Genomic DNA, 17,716 nt, shown 5'->3' on the forward strand with positions numbered 1-17,716 from the left:
GCTACACTAAGCGGAATTATCTCTCCCTACATAAAACAGGGACTGCTGCCACATCCAGCCTTGCCTCTGTAATGGAAGGGGGTAAAAAAAAGAAATAAAACTGTGCAGTTGCACCATCCTCTCCCATTCTCCTCCCCACCCCACAAACTAGTTCATATGTTCCACCTTGCTCTTTTTTGGGCTACGACTCCATGCTGAAAAGACAACCCAAAAAAAGACAACCCAAGGTAGGTGTGTAGCAAAAACCAAGTCTTCAAAAAAAAAAGTCTGTGGCAGTGATTATAGTGTTGTTCTGAAGCAAGGAGGGGACGGGGGAAGCACATGTGCGCGCGCTGGGGGTATGGAGGGAGATGCTGCATTCCAAAATCGCGCTGCATCCTATAGCGCGCTCCACTTCTTCCTAACGGGGCTGGAGCTGCTGTATGGTTTCAATTCAGCGTGCTGCACCTGTAAAAACAAATAGACATGACGTCTGCAGTTAGGTAACTCTAGCTCACTACAGTGTGTGTTAATGGCTCCCTGAGGACAAACCAAGGGAAACTAAGGAAGGTTCAAAAGTAATGAATCATTTTCTAAACACAGGAACATGGGGGATTAATTGCAGGAAGGATTTGAGAAGTCATGCATCATTTCTTGAAACGAAAATATTAAAAGCAGATTTTTCTAATGAGATACATGGGGTTTTACCTGATTTCAGCCATGTAGGCTAGATCTTTTGGGTTTGTTTTGGTTTGGGAGTTGTTTTTCTTATCTTTCTGGCATTAACCTATAAGTTTAATAAACTTCTCTCAGGAGTTTCAATTCAAGTGGATCCCAATACGCAGTAAGATGACAGTTGTCAAAACCATACACAGACCTTGGGATGCTGACATATTTAATCATTTCAAAAGAGGAAAATATTTTCCCAAATAGAACCTGGACAAAGCTGCCTCCACTTTTCAAAACAATTTCATATACAACATAATGGTTAAAACATGTGTGATGAACTGACAAAGTTGGTGTAATCTCCAAATTGTCTGTTGTGCTACAGAAAAGTATTCCCATTAAAATCACAGGAAACTTTTGCTGAACATGCCATCTTTTTCACTCCTCCTCTGTCTTTTGGCCAACACGTGGGCTGTAAAGAGCTAACGTACAGACAGAAGTAATTTCTAACTCATTGTGATACCACAGTGAAACGGTGGTGCATTGATAGCACATAAGATGAAGCACATGGGCTTCGGAGCTGCCGTGGGTGACTTTTCACTAGAGCGTGTGGCTGTCACACAGGCTCACTGTATTTAGCACTAGTGGAAAACTCTGAGGTTTGTCCCCTCCTAGGAACTTTTATCACTTCCCGCTCATAGAAAACGGTTATCATTTTCCTCTGAGCTCAAAGGATCCCCAAATGATAGAAACCACTCAAAGAAATGTTATAAATGTGAATGTTAAATAAGGTATAAATAGAAAAGCAGCTTATCTTTAAACATTAAAAGGGCATATGCAAACTATCACTGCAAATCCAGCAACCTCTACAAGAGCGATGACAAAAAATAAAAATACAGTGAAGCTTCATGTCTCTGATCATTTCTGTTTAGCTTTTTTCCTCCCACCAGTCTACGGTGAGATTTCTCTCAATTTATTAATGCTGCTACCAATCAATCTGGTGGCAACTTGAAATAAATATCACCAGAAGCCTTTTCCAACCTTGTTTCTACCAGATGCCCCGACGCTGCATGTGGGCAATTTTTTTTTGTCTCCAACAGAGTAAAGTCACTATTGGCAAGATTGTGATCCCCTTATTCAGAGTGAGCCGCACCTCACTGTGAAAGTACCACAATTCACAGAGGAAGGTACAATGTTAGCGGGATCCAGGGCATCGGGATCAGGGCCTGAGGACACAGATTCCAGTTGATTAAAACAAAAGAAAGAATCCTTTATATCATGCGGCTTCATTACCCAGCAAGACTATTTTCCTTCCTCCAAGAGAAATAAACAGATCTTGACATTCTAAAGGACTTATTGTTCAAATAATTTCCAGGAAGATAGGCGAGATTACTGAAAACAGTGTTGTTGTTTATAAGAAATATGAAAAGAAACGAGACTTGACTGAAATTGAGGAAGGATAGATTCTGGTTAGATTAAAAGTTATAATTCCATAATGGTAGAAGATTGATCTGATCAACTGCGGAGTATTTTATGCACAACTCAAGGCTTTCCCTAAAGAAAAAGACAAGCGGAGCACGGTCCAAGGGAGGACTGAAGTTCAAGGTGGGTGGGGCGGCAAAACTTTGAGGGACGGCTGATATGAAAAAACCTCACAGCTAGCACAAAGTCACGGAAATAATGCCCCCAACTCCATCTTGAGAAAAGGCAGAATTCAGTAAATCCTTTTGGATAGTTATCTCTATCAAAAAGACTATTTTCCTCTTCCCTTCGTACAAATACCAGAGCACAAAGGTGACGGAAACCATAGTTCAGTAACCACGCTGAGTGATTTTCCAGATCATTTTTAAGTAGGTCTTTTCAGGATAATTTTTCTGCAATCATTTTATCCTTCTGACAAAGGATTTTGGCTCCCCGCTCTTCTAAAACCCTCCCCCACTTGTCTTTGTGGATTTTCCCCGATTCCTTATCTCCGTTATTCAAAAGTGCACTGGCATCCTATTCCCCAAGTAGAACACCCAGTGCCGCTTGTTGCCTCAGTTGGCGGTGGCCATTCATTACCTACCTTTTGAACATCAGATGGTACCCTGGAGAGGAAATCTAGTAGCTCATTATTGTCGATGGCGTAGGGATTTCTAAGCTTCTTAGTAAATTTATTTATACCTAGGAAAAAAAAGGCAAACAAAATCATATAACCCCTTTCTATTCCCCCTCTCTTAAATTGTTCAGGCAAGGCAAAAAAGGGAAGAGGAATTCACAAGTAAAAATTAGTGTGAAAACAGTGCCTCAGACTTAAAGCCGTGCACATGTTCCCTGTCATGGGGAATCATTCACAAGTGCCTCTTGGAGGAAGTAGAGAGCATTATTTATAAAGGTATTTCTCTACTTTGGGAATCATCTGTTGTCAGCAACGTGGCCAAAAGCGATTGCAACATGCATTCGTTCCGGGGGATATTGTGGGGAAAACACAAATCTGCAGTAGAGACTGTCCTACGTGGCCAAAGAAACTCCCCCTCCTCTTGCCTGGGCAACTGGAGGGCTCTGAAAATAATTGGGCAGGACAAAGACTTTTTTCCTTCCATTTCTTCTGAAAATGAAAGCTTCCCTTCCCCATCACATCTCATAGCTTATGCTTTCTTTACAGAACCAGATTTGACGAGTTGGCCATATTATGATGCTGTAGGAAACTGTAAAAACTTATCGCAAACTTTACTTTATTTTGATCTTCGGGTGAATAATTTGGCTTACTAACTGCAGCAACAGCACAACCAGCCCCCATGGACTCAGTTATGCTTCAGCTGCTGTAGGTGGTCCCTAGCCTGGAGAGAAGATCCATGGGAGTGTAGTGTTCATATTACTGTGGAGCTCATGAGGTCTTCTGTTCCCTTTGAGGAAAGCAAGTGATGAGAAGCCCTCAGCAAGCACCGTATCTATTGTGTGAACCAGGACGAGAAAGCGAGAGACCTGAGCACCCTTCCCAGCTCTCCCCTTGTGCCAGTGCAGCCACTTAACACCTACTGCCACCACTTCCCACTGAGAAACAGCAACTAGCAGTGTGGCTACGTAAAGGTGTGGTAGAAGATCATGAGGCGAAGAAAATCAGCTAACCCATTTTAAAAAATAGCAAAAAAATTCAAATGCCAGTGGCTTCTGAGAATCATAACACAGCATACAACTTCATCACGCCCCTGTCCAAAATCTCATCGTAGTTTCCCTGAAAGTGATTTCAGATGTGATGGCTGCTCCAACCTTCTTCTCTCTGTGAAATGTACCTGCTTCACATCTGAGATTCAGCTTTTAAGCCATATACTCGTAGCAAAATGCCAACACAGTTTTCTGTGTACCTGATTTTTAAAAAACAGAAAATACCATAAGGTCTTTCGAGGCCTTGCCACAGGGTAGTTGTTTAACATGTATCATATTTGAAGGCCCTGTCAGTCTAGATGATGTTGAACGGATGTATAGTTTTCGTGTACTCACCATGTCTTCCATACCAGAACAATATTTTGTTACTGAACTTTTTAGTCCTAGCAATTTCTCTCCCTCCCTTTTGCCCTTTCTTTTGTTTGATTTAATCCTTTTTTTTTTTTTCCATTTATTTTTTGCCTAAGAGTGGCTTTTTGTTCTGACACCTTCTCATTCCCTTCCTTTCCTGCATCCAGGAGAGCCAAGACAGCAGCAGACGGCTCAGACCTGGAAGGGTGATGGGGGCTTCCTACAGCCCATGGCCACACCGAGGCTGAGCTTCAGGAGTTCAGTGAGCATGACCTGCACTGTGTTCTCAACCATTTTACCTCAAGGCTGAGATAAAAGATATCACCCCAAATAAGATGGAAGGCCATTTTGAGATAAAGAAAATCTTCAGCAGCCGGAATGCCATCTCCTTTTGTGAAAGACCGTCTCACTCTTCTTCGTACCACCGCCAGGAAAAGCTTTCACTTGTAAAAGCTCCTCTTTTACTTCATGATGCACCTCCGTACAAATCCTTTCCTACCCCTGACACAAAGAGATACTCAGTGCCTCCCGTTTGACCATGGGGTACTAGGCACACTGCCTCTCCTGATTGCAGGGAGTTAAGATCCAAAAGGCTCCTGGGGTCCAGGATTCCGTGGTCCAGCTCTTCAAAACACATCTTGTCCACTCCCTACCATTTCCCAACTGGGAGGCTCCAGCACCAGGAAGCTAATTACTCCCCTGCAGAATAATAATAATAATATTGAAAGTAGCTTATCTAGGCTAATGCTCTTCTTGTAGTGCTGTTGGAAACTTATAAAGAATCCTAAGAAAAGCAGATCATTGGATCACCCAGGGGGGCAAAAATGGTAATTTTAAGAACTTCATAGCATATTTATTCACCTCTAAGCAACAGCACTTGAATGTCAGTGTAACAGGTCATTTAAAGCTTGTTTGATTTAATTCTGTAGATATATATTTTATTACATGCAAATGGGTTGTGGTGGAGTACTTACCCCAGATTAAAACAATGTACCTCAGTGGTATAAAATATAAAATAACTGTTGCTGCTGCCAGGACCAAGCAGGCCAGGACAGAGAGGAAAGGCACCGTCCAGTTGAATGTGCTGTAGAGAAAAACAATAATCCTTCTCAAGGTTTCTGCTCTCAGACCCTGCTTGTACTCTGCTACCCAACAATAATTTAATGGCCTCTCTGCAGTGCTCGCTGCATTCGAATGCACTGTAAATTGCAGACCCTTTGGAAGGTGGATAAGCAGATTCCTGCATCTGGAAGCTACAATGGATTAAGGGAGATATCTGAGAGGCAGATACGATAAGGAAAGAGAAGATAGTCTCTGGGGGGCTCAATGGAGTTGTTAGGCATGTAGTGAGTTGGTTTTGTTCCTTCTTATACGTGTCACACTTGTTACCCGTCTCTGCTCATCAGTCAGCTCTCCATTATTCATGGGCAGATCTGATCTGGAGATGAGGCCATGCCACAGGTGCAAGCCATCTGAGCTGGTTCCACTGGGCCACAATGGAGATGACATGGGATGTGTGTCAGTGCACAACTCAAATGTGGCAGGTAGCCAGACTCAACCCTGCCAATAACTTGGAATGGATTAATTATGACTGATGTTAAACCTTAAAAGAGCAGTTAAAGTCATTTCTCTGTATAGTATTAGGGATTAACATTCTATATAATTGTCTCATTACTGATATCTTTGCTTTTATTTCACTATGTTTTCAACAATTTCTTACTACATTGCATATAGGAGGCTCTCTTGGGTAAACTATAGTATGCTAGCAGCAACCCAAGCTTCTGCGCACCACCAATGTCCCAAGGGGAGCACTCTCAGGAGACTCAGTCACCACAGTCATTCAGACTTTTGCAGTGCTGTAGCACAAAACAGGACTTTCACTCAGACCACTCATCTGTAAGCCCACGACGGGCTTAAGGTGAGCAGCTTTTGCTAACACACCCTTGAAGTTACTTTGACCCCCTGTGTCCTTGTAAGATACATCTCTACAGCATGCACCAAACATTGAGATACTTGGCCTACATGAATGCCAATTAATTCATAGGTAAAATTATGGATCTGGGCATCTCCGTTTCATACAATCTGCCTGCTAACTTCATCACATCATGATGACGGGGAGTAGGAAGAAGAAATAATCAACGTGGACCGCTTATCAGGCTATAAAATAAGATGAACTTCCCTTGACAGATAAAATTAATAGGACATTAAAAGAATTACTTTTAAGCTTCAATAGACGTATTAAACATTAAGTAAAGATAGGTGGGAGAGGACCCATCATTATCAATCAATGTAGCTTAAGTAAAAAAAAAAAAAGCAAAACACCTCAATTCAGTTAAACTGTTAAAACTCCCTGTGATTGTATAACCAGAGTGACAGAAGGAAACTGTAGCACAATTCAGTCTGTCACTTACAGAAAAACTTTGGTGGCAATTTTTTAATGGTACATTACTGTTGAGTTACAATGGAATTCTTCTGGAATTACATCGGGCATCCACATTAATACCCAATGTGTTCTTTAAGACCATTGTTACCAAAAATGAATACATGAATTAATAGTGTTTAAGCACTCTGAGTCTTCCTGCCATGCAGCTGGGCAGAACAGTGCCCTGTTCATAGACTGGAATACATCTTTGGGCCACTTCCACCCCAGCTGGCGTGTCCGGCATGGAACCACAGCACATGCGTTTGCTGTATTTTTAGCTTGAACCCAGAGCCTCATTAGAGTGGCTTGATCACAAACCATCACTTTGTGTTCAAAACAGAAAACAATGTGGGTCAATTAAACCCCATAAAGATTGGGTTATAAAAGTTTGTGTGTGGGATTTTTTTTTTTTAGGCTCTTCACCTCCCTCCTGTGTAAGGTCAGGAATACCCTACCTCCCTTCCCTCCTCCCCTCGCAATGAGACCCAGAAAACCCCCTTGGGGCTTCTTCATGGCACCAGCAGGAAGCAGACAGCTCAAAATGGTAAAGAGAGGGGACCATCAATGCGTTGGGCAGAGAAGTAAGTGACCGGTATCCCTTGTAACCAGGGCAGGGAGGGTGTGGGAAAGGCGACACCAACCATCAATTCCTACCTATTTTCCATGAAGGAATTAAAAGAAATGCCTGATAGTTCTGTGTCCACATCTTCAAGCAATATTTCCCTTATGTGGCATCATGACTCCCTACCCCATTACAGACAAGACCAGACCAGAAATCTGGGCAAATGGGTGAATGTGAGAGCTACATCAGCAGAGCACATGGCTTCTCTTCTCTATGCCTTGGAAAGGTTTTTGGAATAAAGGACTCCATAAGAATAAGGAATGGGGATAGGACTGGTCAGGCTCTCCTGCTGCCCGTTGAAGTCATTTTTGGAGCAAGAAATTCACTCCACCTTAATCCTCCTGGCTCTGCTTCATTGTAAATCATGGCTAAGCAAGAAATATTTATCACTTACTTCTTAATTCTCTCTCCAAATGATGCTATTTCTTCTAGGATGCTTTGAACGGCTATAATGATCTCTTGGACCATGTGTATTCTGTCAATTAACCCCTTTTTCTCAGATTCCTAACAAAAAAAAAAACAAACTTTATACATTCAGTATTTGCTAACATGTTCATGTCAAGAAAATAAGATCCCCAGTACTGCTGATGCATCCATGAACTCAAGTATAACACTGAAGGAAGGAGAGAATACACACCCTGGGTTTATCACATACAATTAACATGAAGACACGTAGCTCCCTATATTGTCGGTTTTTTCCTCAGCACGTGGGCAGAGGTTTCTACATCTTCTAACACAAATCAGCTCTGGGCAAGCTGATCTAGTTGAAGATGTCCCTGCTCATTGCAGGGGGATTGGACTAGGTGACCCTTAAAGGTCCCTTCCAACCCAAACTATTCTGTGATGCTATGATTGCAAATCGACCACAGGATCCCAAATCAGGCTTTCGCTGAAGAGCCCAGCTGAATGCCAAACCAGAAGAGATGCTGAGCACCCTTGAGTCCAGTTGACCTGTAGGGGAGTGCTGGGTGCTCAGTGCTTCTCAAGAACGAGAATATTGTATGCTGTATAATACATATTGTATTGTATGGAATTTCTGAATATCACTTTTCTGGGCTTTGTAGGCTCCCAACAGCCATGCTGTTTTCTGTATATAAATTAGCAGCAAGATAGTGAATGCAACATTTTTTTGAACATTCTGTATACAGAGACCTATTCTTTTACTGGGGGGGGGGGGGGGGGGGGAAATCAAAGGAAAAATGTCATTTTCCTTTTACAGCAGCCATCTCACAACTTCTTTCTGCTTATTTTAGGCAACAACATTACAGGGCATTACTACACATGTGCAGAAATAAAAAGGAAGCACAGAATGAATTAAAAACCAAAATTACTTAAATCAGCCTTGGAAATCAGTATACAATTATCAGCATTCAGCATTTCTTTGTCGGCAATCTAACACACATACAGGCATGCAAATTGGTGTGGTTGCAGATATTCTAGCAAGAAATCAGCAAAACATTCACTTATTACAAAATGCAGAGCCCTGGACACTGATTTTACATCACATTTAGACTCTCCAAAATCAGCCCAATTTAGGAAAAAAAGTCATTTTAAGTTGTGTTTTAACCAGTCGATGTCCAGAGAGACACTGAGAGGGGAGATGCTGGTAAAACACAAGTTGCATCCACGTTCTCCGTGGTCCTCACCAGCCAGGGCAGGGGAAAGGATGGGTGGGAATAAGCAAAGGCTGGAGACACTCGGATCATGCACTTCTGCCTCTGTGTTGTGAACCCACATTATTCCTCCACGCAGGAGAGAGGGTCAGAGGCTACTTAAAGTCACACTGGGCCAGAGAGGCGAAGCGTCATTGCTACAGCCTTTTGGCACTCCCATGCTGTGAGAGGGTTTGCATGCATCTGAGACCGGCCTCGGCACTACATTGTTGTGTGCTGGAATAAAACATGAACCATCCTTGGATGCTAAGAGGCAGACATGAGAGTACAGCCCTTGTAACCCTTTGAATTACTTACTGCCCATTTCTCTTCACAATAATTTCTGAGTTTAAAAAGCCAGCCAAAACCACTACAGAATTATCAAGCTCCAGACATCTGAATATTTGCCTTTAGGTTGCAAGTTAGTGCACAATGAATAGAAGCAGCATTTTTAAAAAATCACACATTTGGGTGTGAAAATGAGTATTTTTACATTAATAAAACAACCAACGAAAATGAAACCCTTGGGGTGTGAAATAACCCCAGAACAAAATAAATAAATAGTCAGTTTATGTGAAAATAGCACCAAGAAGTCATTTTCACACAACTCCAGTTATAACCTTGTTAAGCTTAAATGTAAATTACATATTAAGATTATATTTAACTATTTATTCGCTAGAATGGTATAGTGATTCCTTAGCCATAGTTGACTTTTTTTGCACCAAAGTTGGAAGCAGAAGTTGGGGAGCAGTTCACAGAGAACCAGCCAGTGGGAATTTCATTCTGTCCAAATTCAGAGGAGTAAAGAAACCGCTTTATCTAAAGCGATATTCCAGGGCAAGCCCACTCTTGCTACCCAGAGCTGCAAGGAAGATCATCTGTCAGCTCTATCTGCATCATGCCGACTTCATTTACACATCTTCGACTGAGCTTAGAAACGCGGCGATGATGCAGTTTAACCAATACAACAGAACTTCTGCTGCAGCCACCAAGCAGGCTGAGAAAACAGAAACCTGCCAGTCCCTAGGATATAGTAGTTACATGCATATTTTTACCTGGCACGCTGCTGAAATCACCCCTACACGTTAGTGTTTTCAATTCATAATACAAAATATGCCCAACCAAGGGAAAGGCAGAGACAGACTGGGATTAGAAAGCTTTGTAAATTAAATCAGTTATTAGAGTAAAATAGACTAGCAACTGCCCTCGTAGTATGTACTGCAATATGTGTGCAGAATCATTTGAAAATCCTGGAAATTTGACAACATTTTGTCTTTGTTATTATTGTTTTGTTCTGGAAAGCTGCAGTCTAAACACGTCTACAGGATGATTAGGTCCCTGGTTAAGCAAGAGAGAAACAAATGAAGTACAACAAATGGGATTTTCCAAATTATTTAGGTTTTGGAGTGCTGTTCGTGCTTTCTGAAGTCGGCACCTCACACAACATTCTTGGAAGAAGTAAGAGAATTCGTAGTCCATCAAGATGAGAGTCGTTGGTCCATATCTATTAATAAATGGGCAACTGTCATACAGAAAGCTATATTTGAATGTTACCATATTTATGGAAGATGTAAAAAATAATCCTAAACACATCTTCCACTAAACACACTTTCCCATCTGTGCAAGGTCCCACCACCCAGATAATTTTTCTCTGTCCTCCTCAGATATCATTCCTTTCTGATTTCTTTTGGACTCAATATATTATGCCGCTTGAAAACAGGATTTGGATACCCATGGTTCAGAATCATAGCTCAGAAGCTTTTGCTTGAATTAAAAATAAAATATCCTGCCTGTTTCTGGCATTTTTTCCTAAAACCAGTCATGAAACTTCCCTTCCTTCAAGGTCTTTTCCTTCTTTATTTCTTAGCTGATTACAGCACTGTGGGTGGATCAAAACTAGTCTTCAGCCTCTGGGAAAGAATTAACTCCATCAAAATGAATTTACAACTGAGAATTAATTATATAATCAGTGTGTTACTTCAAATCTTCCTTGCATATCCTGATTTAAGAAACCTTCATTTCTACATGAACAAAAGTTCAAGCCTGAACAAAAACACAAAAGGGGTTTTACAAAAGATTACCCATGTCAGGGGAAAAAAAAACACCAACCAAAAACCACAACACCCAGCAAATTCAGAAATTAAGCCTTTTGTGTCCAGTTATTGGACATCAACTTAAACTTGTAAATGAAGATACCAAATTTCTTCCATACTGACTGAAAGGTGCTTCTAGATTTTTCTATTTCTGAACTATATAACAGCTAATAAACAGGACATGTAAATACACTTAAAGAGTTACTACAGCTCTGTTACCTTCCTTCCCTTCCCTACGATGTTCTGCGGCTCCCAGACATTCAGGGACAGTTGCAAAAGAAACTGTTAACGCGACTGCAAAATTGAGGTACTTCCAACGCCGAAGAGTTTAAGAGTGTGTGAAATATGGGGCAGGCCAGGAGGGGACGTCTCCAGCACTACCACGGCAACTCACAGTGCACGAGCTGCGGTTGTCAAAGCTGGGCTTGCAAGGGGAAATTGTAAGACCTACGGAGGAAGAGACTGAAGGCAAAAGTTATCAGTCATCTGCCCTGCAACAAAGTCCAAACAACACCAGCTACTGCTTCTGCTCTAGCAAAGCATCCGTTACTGAATTGAAAGCTTGGATAGCAGAATTCATCTACTTCTTGTGATCATTTGCTTCAGTGATTAATAGCTTTCGTCTTTACAACAAGCTATTCCCTATTTTTTAAGTCCGTCCTCCAGATACTTTTCCTCTGGAAACATCCTGTATCCTTTGGATACCCCCAAACCAATAAGCAACACTCTAAATGCATAGACAATTTTTAATGTTGTTCTCCAAGTGTATTTCTGATGCATACTGCAAATATCGTATGCACACAACTGAAAAACTAAGGTTTGAAGTCACAAGCAAATTCTAAATACTTGCTTACTTGGAATTCATATAAAAAACTCACACAAAAAGAAATCTTGCATGCTACTTTCAAACAAATGGTATTCATCAGCAGATTTTTGGCATGCCAAGGGAAACTCAATATATAAAGCTGAGGGGGCAAGGATGAGGAAAAGGGAAGGAGAAAAAATAAATAAGGATTAATGCAAAAGGGGGAAGAAAACAGGATGGAGGAAACTAAGTCAGGAATGAAAATCTTGACTATCTTCAGGAATTCAAAGAGTTAGTCTGCCTAGACCTGGGCTGGCCTATCTTTCAGGATTAGGTTTTTTACAGAAGCTGTCCCATGCCACTGCTGCTACAAGCACACTAGGGCAATGTTTTACCAGGACTTATCCAACGTACCAGACAAATTCCCCAGTGTAGCAGCAACAAACAAGATTGATGGAAAGGGGAAAGAAAGGAAAAAAGTTCAGGCTTGTATGCTTTTTTGCTCCGCTATTATTCTGGGTTTTTTTAAAAAATACATGCTGTCATTACTTAGAGAAAAGCAGACTTAGCCAAAGTTGGATTTCAGTTGCAACTTGCTCTGTGCTAGACTACAGAACACCAGTCTTAGCGGTGTCCAGCAAAACCTGTGCCAAGCAACATCTTAAGGCCAAAATACTCGCAGATGAAGAACTTCTGAAACCAAAAAGCTTTTATTGGACATGAGCAGTAGTCCACTGGCCTCTATTGTCTGCAGGGAACCGTTCACTAACAGCTTCAGTCTAGCAGCAGAATGAAGCTCTTGTGGGAGGTGGTAGCCATGGAGTGACAGACAGTCTCTTGGTAGCTAAAATGAATTCCAGGCAGAGCTTTGAAAATAGTCACCACAGCAACCTTGAACTGGATCCTGCCTTCCGTGGGAGCCAAAGGCGGCTGAAACGATCCCAGCAATCTGCCTCGCGGAGTCACTGTCGTGCCCCGTGCCGCAATGCCTGCTGCGTGTCGGGGAGGGCTGCGCGGCGCTTCAGGAGGACGCGTACCCAGAGAGGACGGCTGCCAAACTCTGAGCGATTGCCTCGTGCAGTCCCGAAACTGTGCATCACGGGATCTTTTTGTTTATTAACACCATGCTGCAAATGTGCCTGTCTGGCTGTGGAAATTTAGCGAATCTGAGTGTACTTGAAATAATTACCAAATAGAGGAAATGCAACACATACAGGTCAATTTATGCTCTCAGTTAAAAAGGTGTGAAATCTGGAATAATTCCACCAGAGCCAATAGAATTACTTCAGACTGATATGAAGGAGAGCACCATCGGCCTTAAAAGGACACATTTTAAAAGCGGGGCACATCATCCTACAGCTAAGACTGGGGCACCACTGGCTAAAAGGCATATGATGACCACTTCACGACTCGTTCAGCAATGCTTACACTTTCTCTGCTTACAGTAGACAAATTCCATCTGTGCACAGAGGACCAGCAAGAGTCTCCTAAGCCCAACGCAAGAAAATATTATGTGGAGAGGTTTAGGTCATAATTCTGTTGCTCTGCCCTGCACAGGCACGAAATGCAGGGAGGTTTAAGAGGCATTTTCTGTACTTGTTCATGTTTGCATAGGGATGTAAAGTAACCCAAAGTCTGGTGGCATTGCTACAAGTCTTAGAGCAATACTAGTAGTCACAACAGAATAAAACACCATTCAGGTGAGGAACAAGCAACAAGAAAGAAGCCTGAATGGAGATAAAAAGTCACCAGACATCTTTGATTTAAAAAAAGGGGAGGGAAAAGAAAACAACTTTGGTCAACGTAAGTGCTTTCTCCTAGAAATACATGAAACCCAAGAAAAATCACATGGTGACTAGATTTAAACTACTGGATCATCATCTATAATCTAGGTAATTATATTTAGCAACTTGGGGTACAGGAGAGAGACCCACCTATTCATACATCTGGCCAATTAAAAAATAGATTTTAACAACTTTTTAAACAGTTGGAATATTTAAGGGACAAGAACTCTGAGGTTTATGTGCTCGGTCCAGTGTCCTGCCTAGTGCTACTTAATCTCTGGAGATTTGGAGAAGTTACAGTGTTGGCTCACCTACCTCCAGGGCAAGAGAGAGAATTTTAAACTGCCATAGGGCTGCTAAGCTGTCTATGTGAGGAGAGCCATACCATAGTCCCCAGGGTATCTAAAAGTCTCTCCTTTCAGCTCCTCTCTCCCATCACTCCTAAACCTATGAATGGGTGGGTCATGAGGCTGGGACTAGAATTGTGCCAGTTTATGGGATGCCTAGAGATAAGAGTAGTTCTAAACAATGCCGCAGCGTAAATAAGAAATAACAACAGACCACTGACCTGCCAGTTTCTTGTACAGTGGGGGCTCCCAAGCAAAGAGAAAAGCACAACCAGAGCAACCCCTGCACTCTGCCTCAACCAGAAGTTTATCAGGCTAAGAAGTAGCTTGGAGAGAACTTACAGAAGCTGTAATTTTCTCTGAAGTGACACCTGGAAACTTGTATTACACTTTGGTCAAGACGGTTGCACGACCAGATGATTATGTGTGCTTAGAAGTGTCCCAGCCTCCAGTTTTGCACCAAGCATAGCGCAGGCAAGTAGCAGAATTCACCCCTTAGGCTTCTCCACCACTACTGCGTTCACGGTCTGTGCGCAGACTCATTGGGAAGCAGTGAGACGGAAGCCACAAAGAGCCAACTGAAGAAAGAACAGCAATTTAAGGGAGGCCACACTTACACAAACACACACCTTGTAGAGGTTTTTTTAGGACATGATCTTTCCCATAACTGTGGAGAAGGTGAGTGCTCCTCGTTAGTCTGAACATACCCTGTGTATCATGGGGTGTTTTCAAGTCTTTACCATCATCTTTCTCCAGCAATCTTAATAGGAGATGTTGAAATATTATATTGCAATTGTTGTACTGAAGAGAAAAAGAAAAACTAATGAAATTATTTATACTTCCAGGGAAGAAAACAATGAGATGATATTGTCTTGAATGACCTTTCCTAAGTATGGGGATATAGCGTCTTACACAATAGACTCTTGGTTCATGTTTCAATTACTGACCTTTACTGTGGAGAAAATTAATGCAATTTTCATCGTAATCCACCCGTACAAATAAGATCCATACGGAAGGTTTCCACATGCTGAATCTAACTCAAATGGAAAATGTCAGCTGTTTGCTACTGGATGAATTTGACTTTAATTTGTTCGGCTGGAGTCTTTTTGAACTGTGCTCGTAAAACTTTGTATATTTTTGGTACCTATTTTTGACAGAGAATTTCCTACATTAGAAACACTGGATTTTTCTTCTTTGGGGATTTTTTTCCCCAATTCTCTTTTTTCCAAGACGTGAGATACTAAACGTTTCTTGGAAGTTGCCAAATAACTTGGCTAAAAGCCACTTCGTCATCTGCTCCTTCCCTATTAGATCGCACTAGCCAGCCAGGGCTACATTGACCCACCACTGGATAGAAACCCTCCAAGAAACAAACAAACAGAAAAACCAAACCAAAACCAGGAATTGTTGGTGATTTAGTTTTGTCTATGATTTTCTTTTGAATCAATTACTAGATTTGGAAATAGTAGTAATTTAAGTTTTGTCTGTTTTCAAGGAGATGCAAACTCCTTGCATCAAGGAGATGAGAAGACTCCAAGACTCTTTCCAGTCGGGTGCTTTGATACACTCATTCAACAGGGTAACCGTCTGCTCTTGAAGCTCTACAGTCATTGTCAAAAAAGAAAAAAGTAAAATAAATATAAAAGGTCAACAATCAGACAACTTACATTCTGAGCTCATGTAACTTGTCTATACCTTTCTACTGGTGGGTGAAAGATGATTCAGTGATGTAATTTCAAAACAAACCTTACTCAGACAGCCTGACAGTCCCCAGAGCTGACATGACGCAGCCTGAACTCTATGTCTAAGATGGCACGAATCCGAGAAGGCATTCATCCACCGAACAGCTTGTGCCAAAGGGACAGAGCTCTCTTATCTTTTACAGTCCTCCATGCTGGTATTTGGGGAGGGGAGAGGGGGAAAGAAAGGGGGAGTTGGCGATTAAGCCCTGTCATTTAAGACAGAGAATTTAAGTGGAGAGAGTTAATCTGTTCTTGGGTTTTTGAACTAAGCGTCTGTGTATTTATAATTTGTAAACAGTTCATCTCTTCGAGGGTGTGTTACAATTCCCAGAAGCATGGTCTGTTATGTCTAACATGCAGCAGAACCCAGAAAGGCTATGTGTGCGAGTATTTTGATACAGCTTGATGACAGGAAACAGAAACAGTGACCTTGTATACTACAGCCCAACTAGCAGACTTCAACTTTAGGAGCTCTTGTATTAGGGAGGAGAAAAAAAATACACAGACTTCTTTTTAAAGTATAGTTATCTGTTTAAATGTTGACTTTGCCATGAGATAATGTCATAAAATTACATTTTTCTTACACTCCCCTAGAGAGCATTGGCCACCCTCAGACTTGGAAAAGTCACTCAGAATAACCTAATGTACTTAAAGATGCAAGTCAGAATGCAAGTATGGTCCATCACTGATGCAAAGGGGATATACCCAGGACAGGACGAAAAATTTAAGGCAATGCTGCACAGTGCTTGACATGAGACAAATGCAGTGGCTGGCAATTCTCTCTCCTGGTAATTCTGTGTCAGAATCCCACAGACCTATAACACTAGTATATCAATTAATAGCAGTTATGAATTATTATTGCTGTAATGTTGGGATATAAAGTGTTGATGAGAAAGCCTGCTGGAACTGTCTATTGGGTAGCTTTAGACAGCTCTACCAGGTCCCCATTTCAAAGAGTCACTGTGCATGAAACGAAGATAGAGGCAATACTGATTTTAAAATGGTCAGCCCATATTTAAGTGACCCAGATGTATTTATAGAGAAAACCAAAGTCACCGGAGTAAAATCTAGGGTAAATGTAACCTAGAATATTTTGGCTTTGCAGCAATGAATCTGTTGCCCAGCACAGGAAATAGAGGATTAAATACCTATTTAGTACATTTAAGTTTTCTTTTTTTCCACCTCAGCACTTGCAAATGAAAAAGAGGAATATTAAAAAAGAAGAAAGTAAATGGGATTGGTTTCAGCAAAGAAGTTACAGCTTTAGGCATCACACAAATAAGATGTAAGGTCAACATCGACACGCATCTAGCTTTGGGTAGTCACAAAATAGAATTTATTGACTTTTAGAGGTACATAGTATCCCTTTGAAAAAGACGCAACTTTCATTTAGCAACTTCTGATGAGTTCCAGATATCGGTCCCTTTAGTTGACCAATTTTACGATGCAAAGAGTGAATTATAAATGAGAACATTTAAACAATTAGCCTGTGTTGCAAGAAACCTGTAATTCAGCTAGATTGTCTAAAGTTCACTTTATCACTTTGATGGATTCCTGGTTGCTCAGTAAAATACAACCACCACAGAGCGGCAGGTTAAATTTAAGTAAGTATTCCCACCAACTAGCCTGTTGAGCTTTAATTCTAGTGTCTGTGACTGAGAAGAGTTAAGGTGCACTTGCTAACTGGTGGTATTGACTTACTTCTCAATAACCAACAATTTCACTGTAACACTCTTAAAACATAGAATATTCAAGAAGAGTCTTATTAACTTAGTATGCAATTTGAAAGTTTCACATCGCCTTGTGAACATTTTCTTCCTAACAGCTAATGTGCCTTTGCATGCTGTTGCTCGTTAAATAATTCCTCACCTTTTAGCTTTAAAGTATTTATAGATTATCAGATCTTCTTTCACTTACTTATGTTTTTTCAAGCTGTATACATTAAGTTCTCTTAATCTTTCTTCATATGTCATGCCCTCTAATCCTTTTATCATTTGTCATTGTGGTTTGATAAACTTGAAAAAAAATCCAATGAATCTTTCATAGTGAGAAGAATGAATAAGTACACCCAAATAAAATAAAAAACAGGCCTTGCCAGTTCTGATTCTT

At 41.2% G+C, this 17,716-nt stretch overlaps 1 protein-coding gene across 3 annotated transcripts in view; it reads right to left on the reverse strand.

The window, feature by feature from the left end:
* Positions 1-378: 378 nt before the first annotated feature.
* The window catches only part of MCTP2 (multiple C2 and transmembrane domain containing 2), a gene marked incomplete at its 3' end in the record, with an annotated part of 103,673 nt that continues 86,335 nt past the window's right edge, over positions 379-17,716 (reverse strand). For all 3 annotated transcript variants that reach the window (XM_082004918.1, XM_082004920.1, XM_082004919.1), the window contains 4 exons: positions 7,579-7,688; positions 5,115-5,224; positions 2,711-2,808; positions 379-447 (listed from right to left, as the gene is read on the reverse strand). In XM_082004918.1, the coding sequence (XP_081861044.1) occupies positions 379-447; positions 2,711-2,808; positions 5,115-5,224; positions 7,579-7,688 (387 nt within the window). The remainder of the gene's footprint in view (positions 448-2,710; positions 2,809-5,114; positions 5,225-7,578; positions 7,689-17,716) is intronic.

Source organism: Phaethon aethereus (genome assembly GCF_964289735.1).
Source record: "Phaethon aethereus genome assembly, chromosome: 12".
Taxonomy (NCBI): Eukaryota; Metazoa; Chordata; class Aves; order Phaethontiformes; family Phaethontidae; genus Phaethon; species Phaethon aethereus.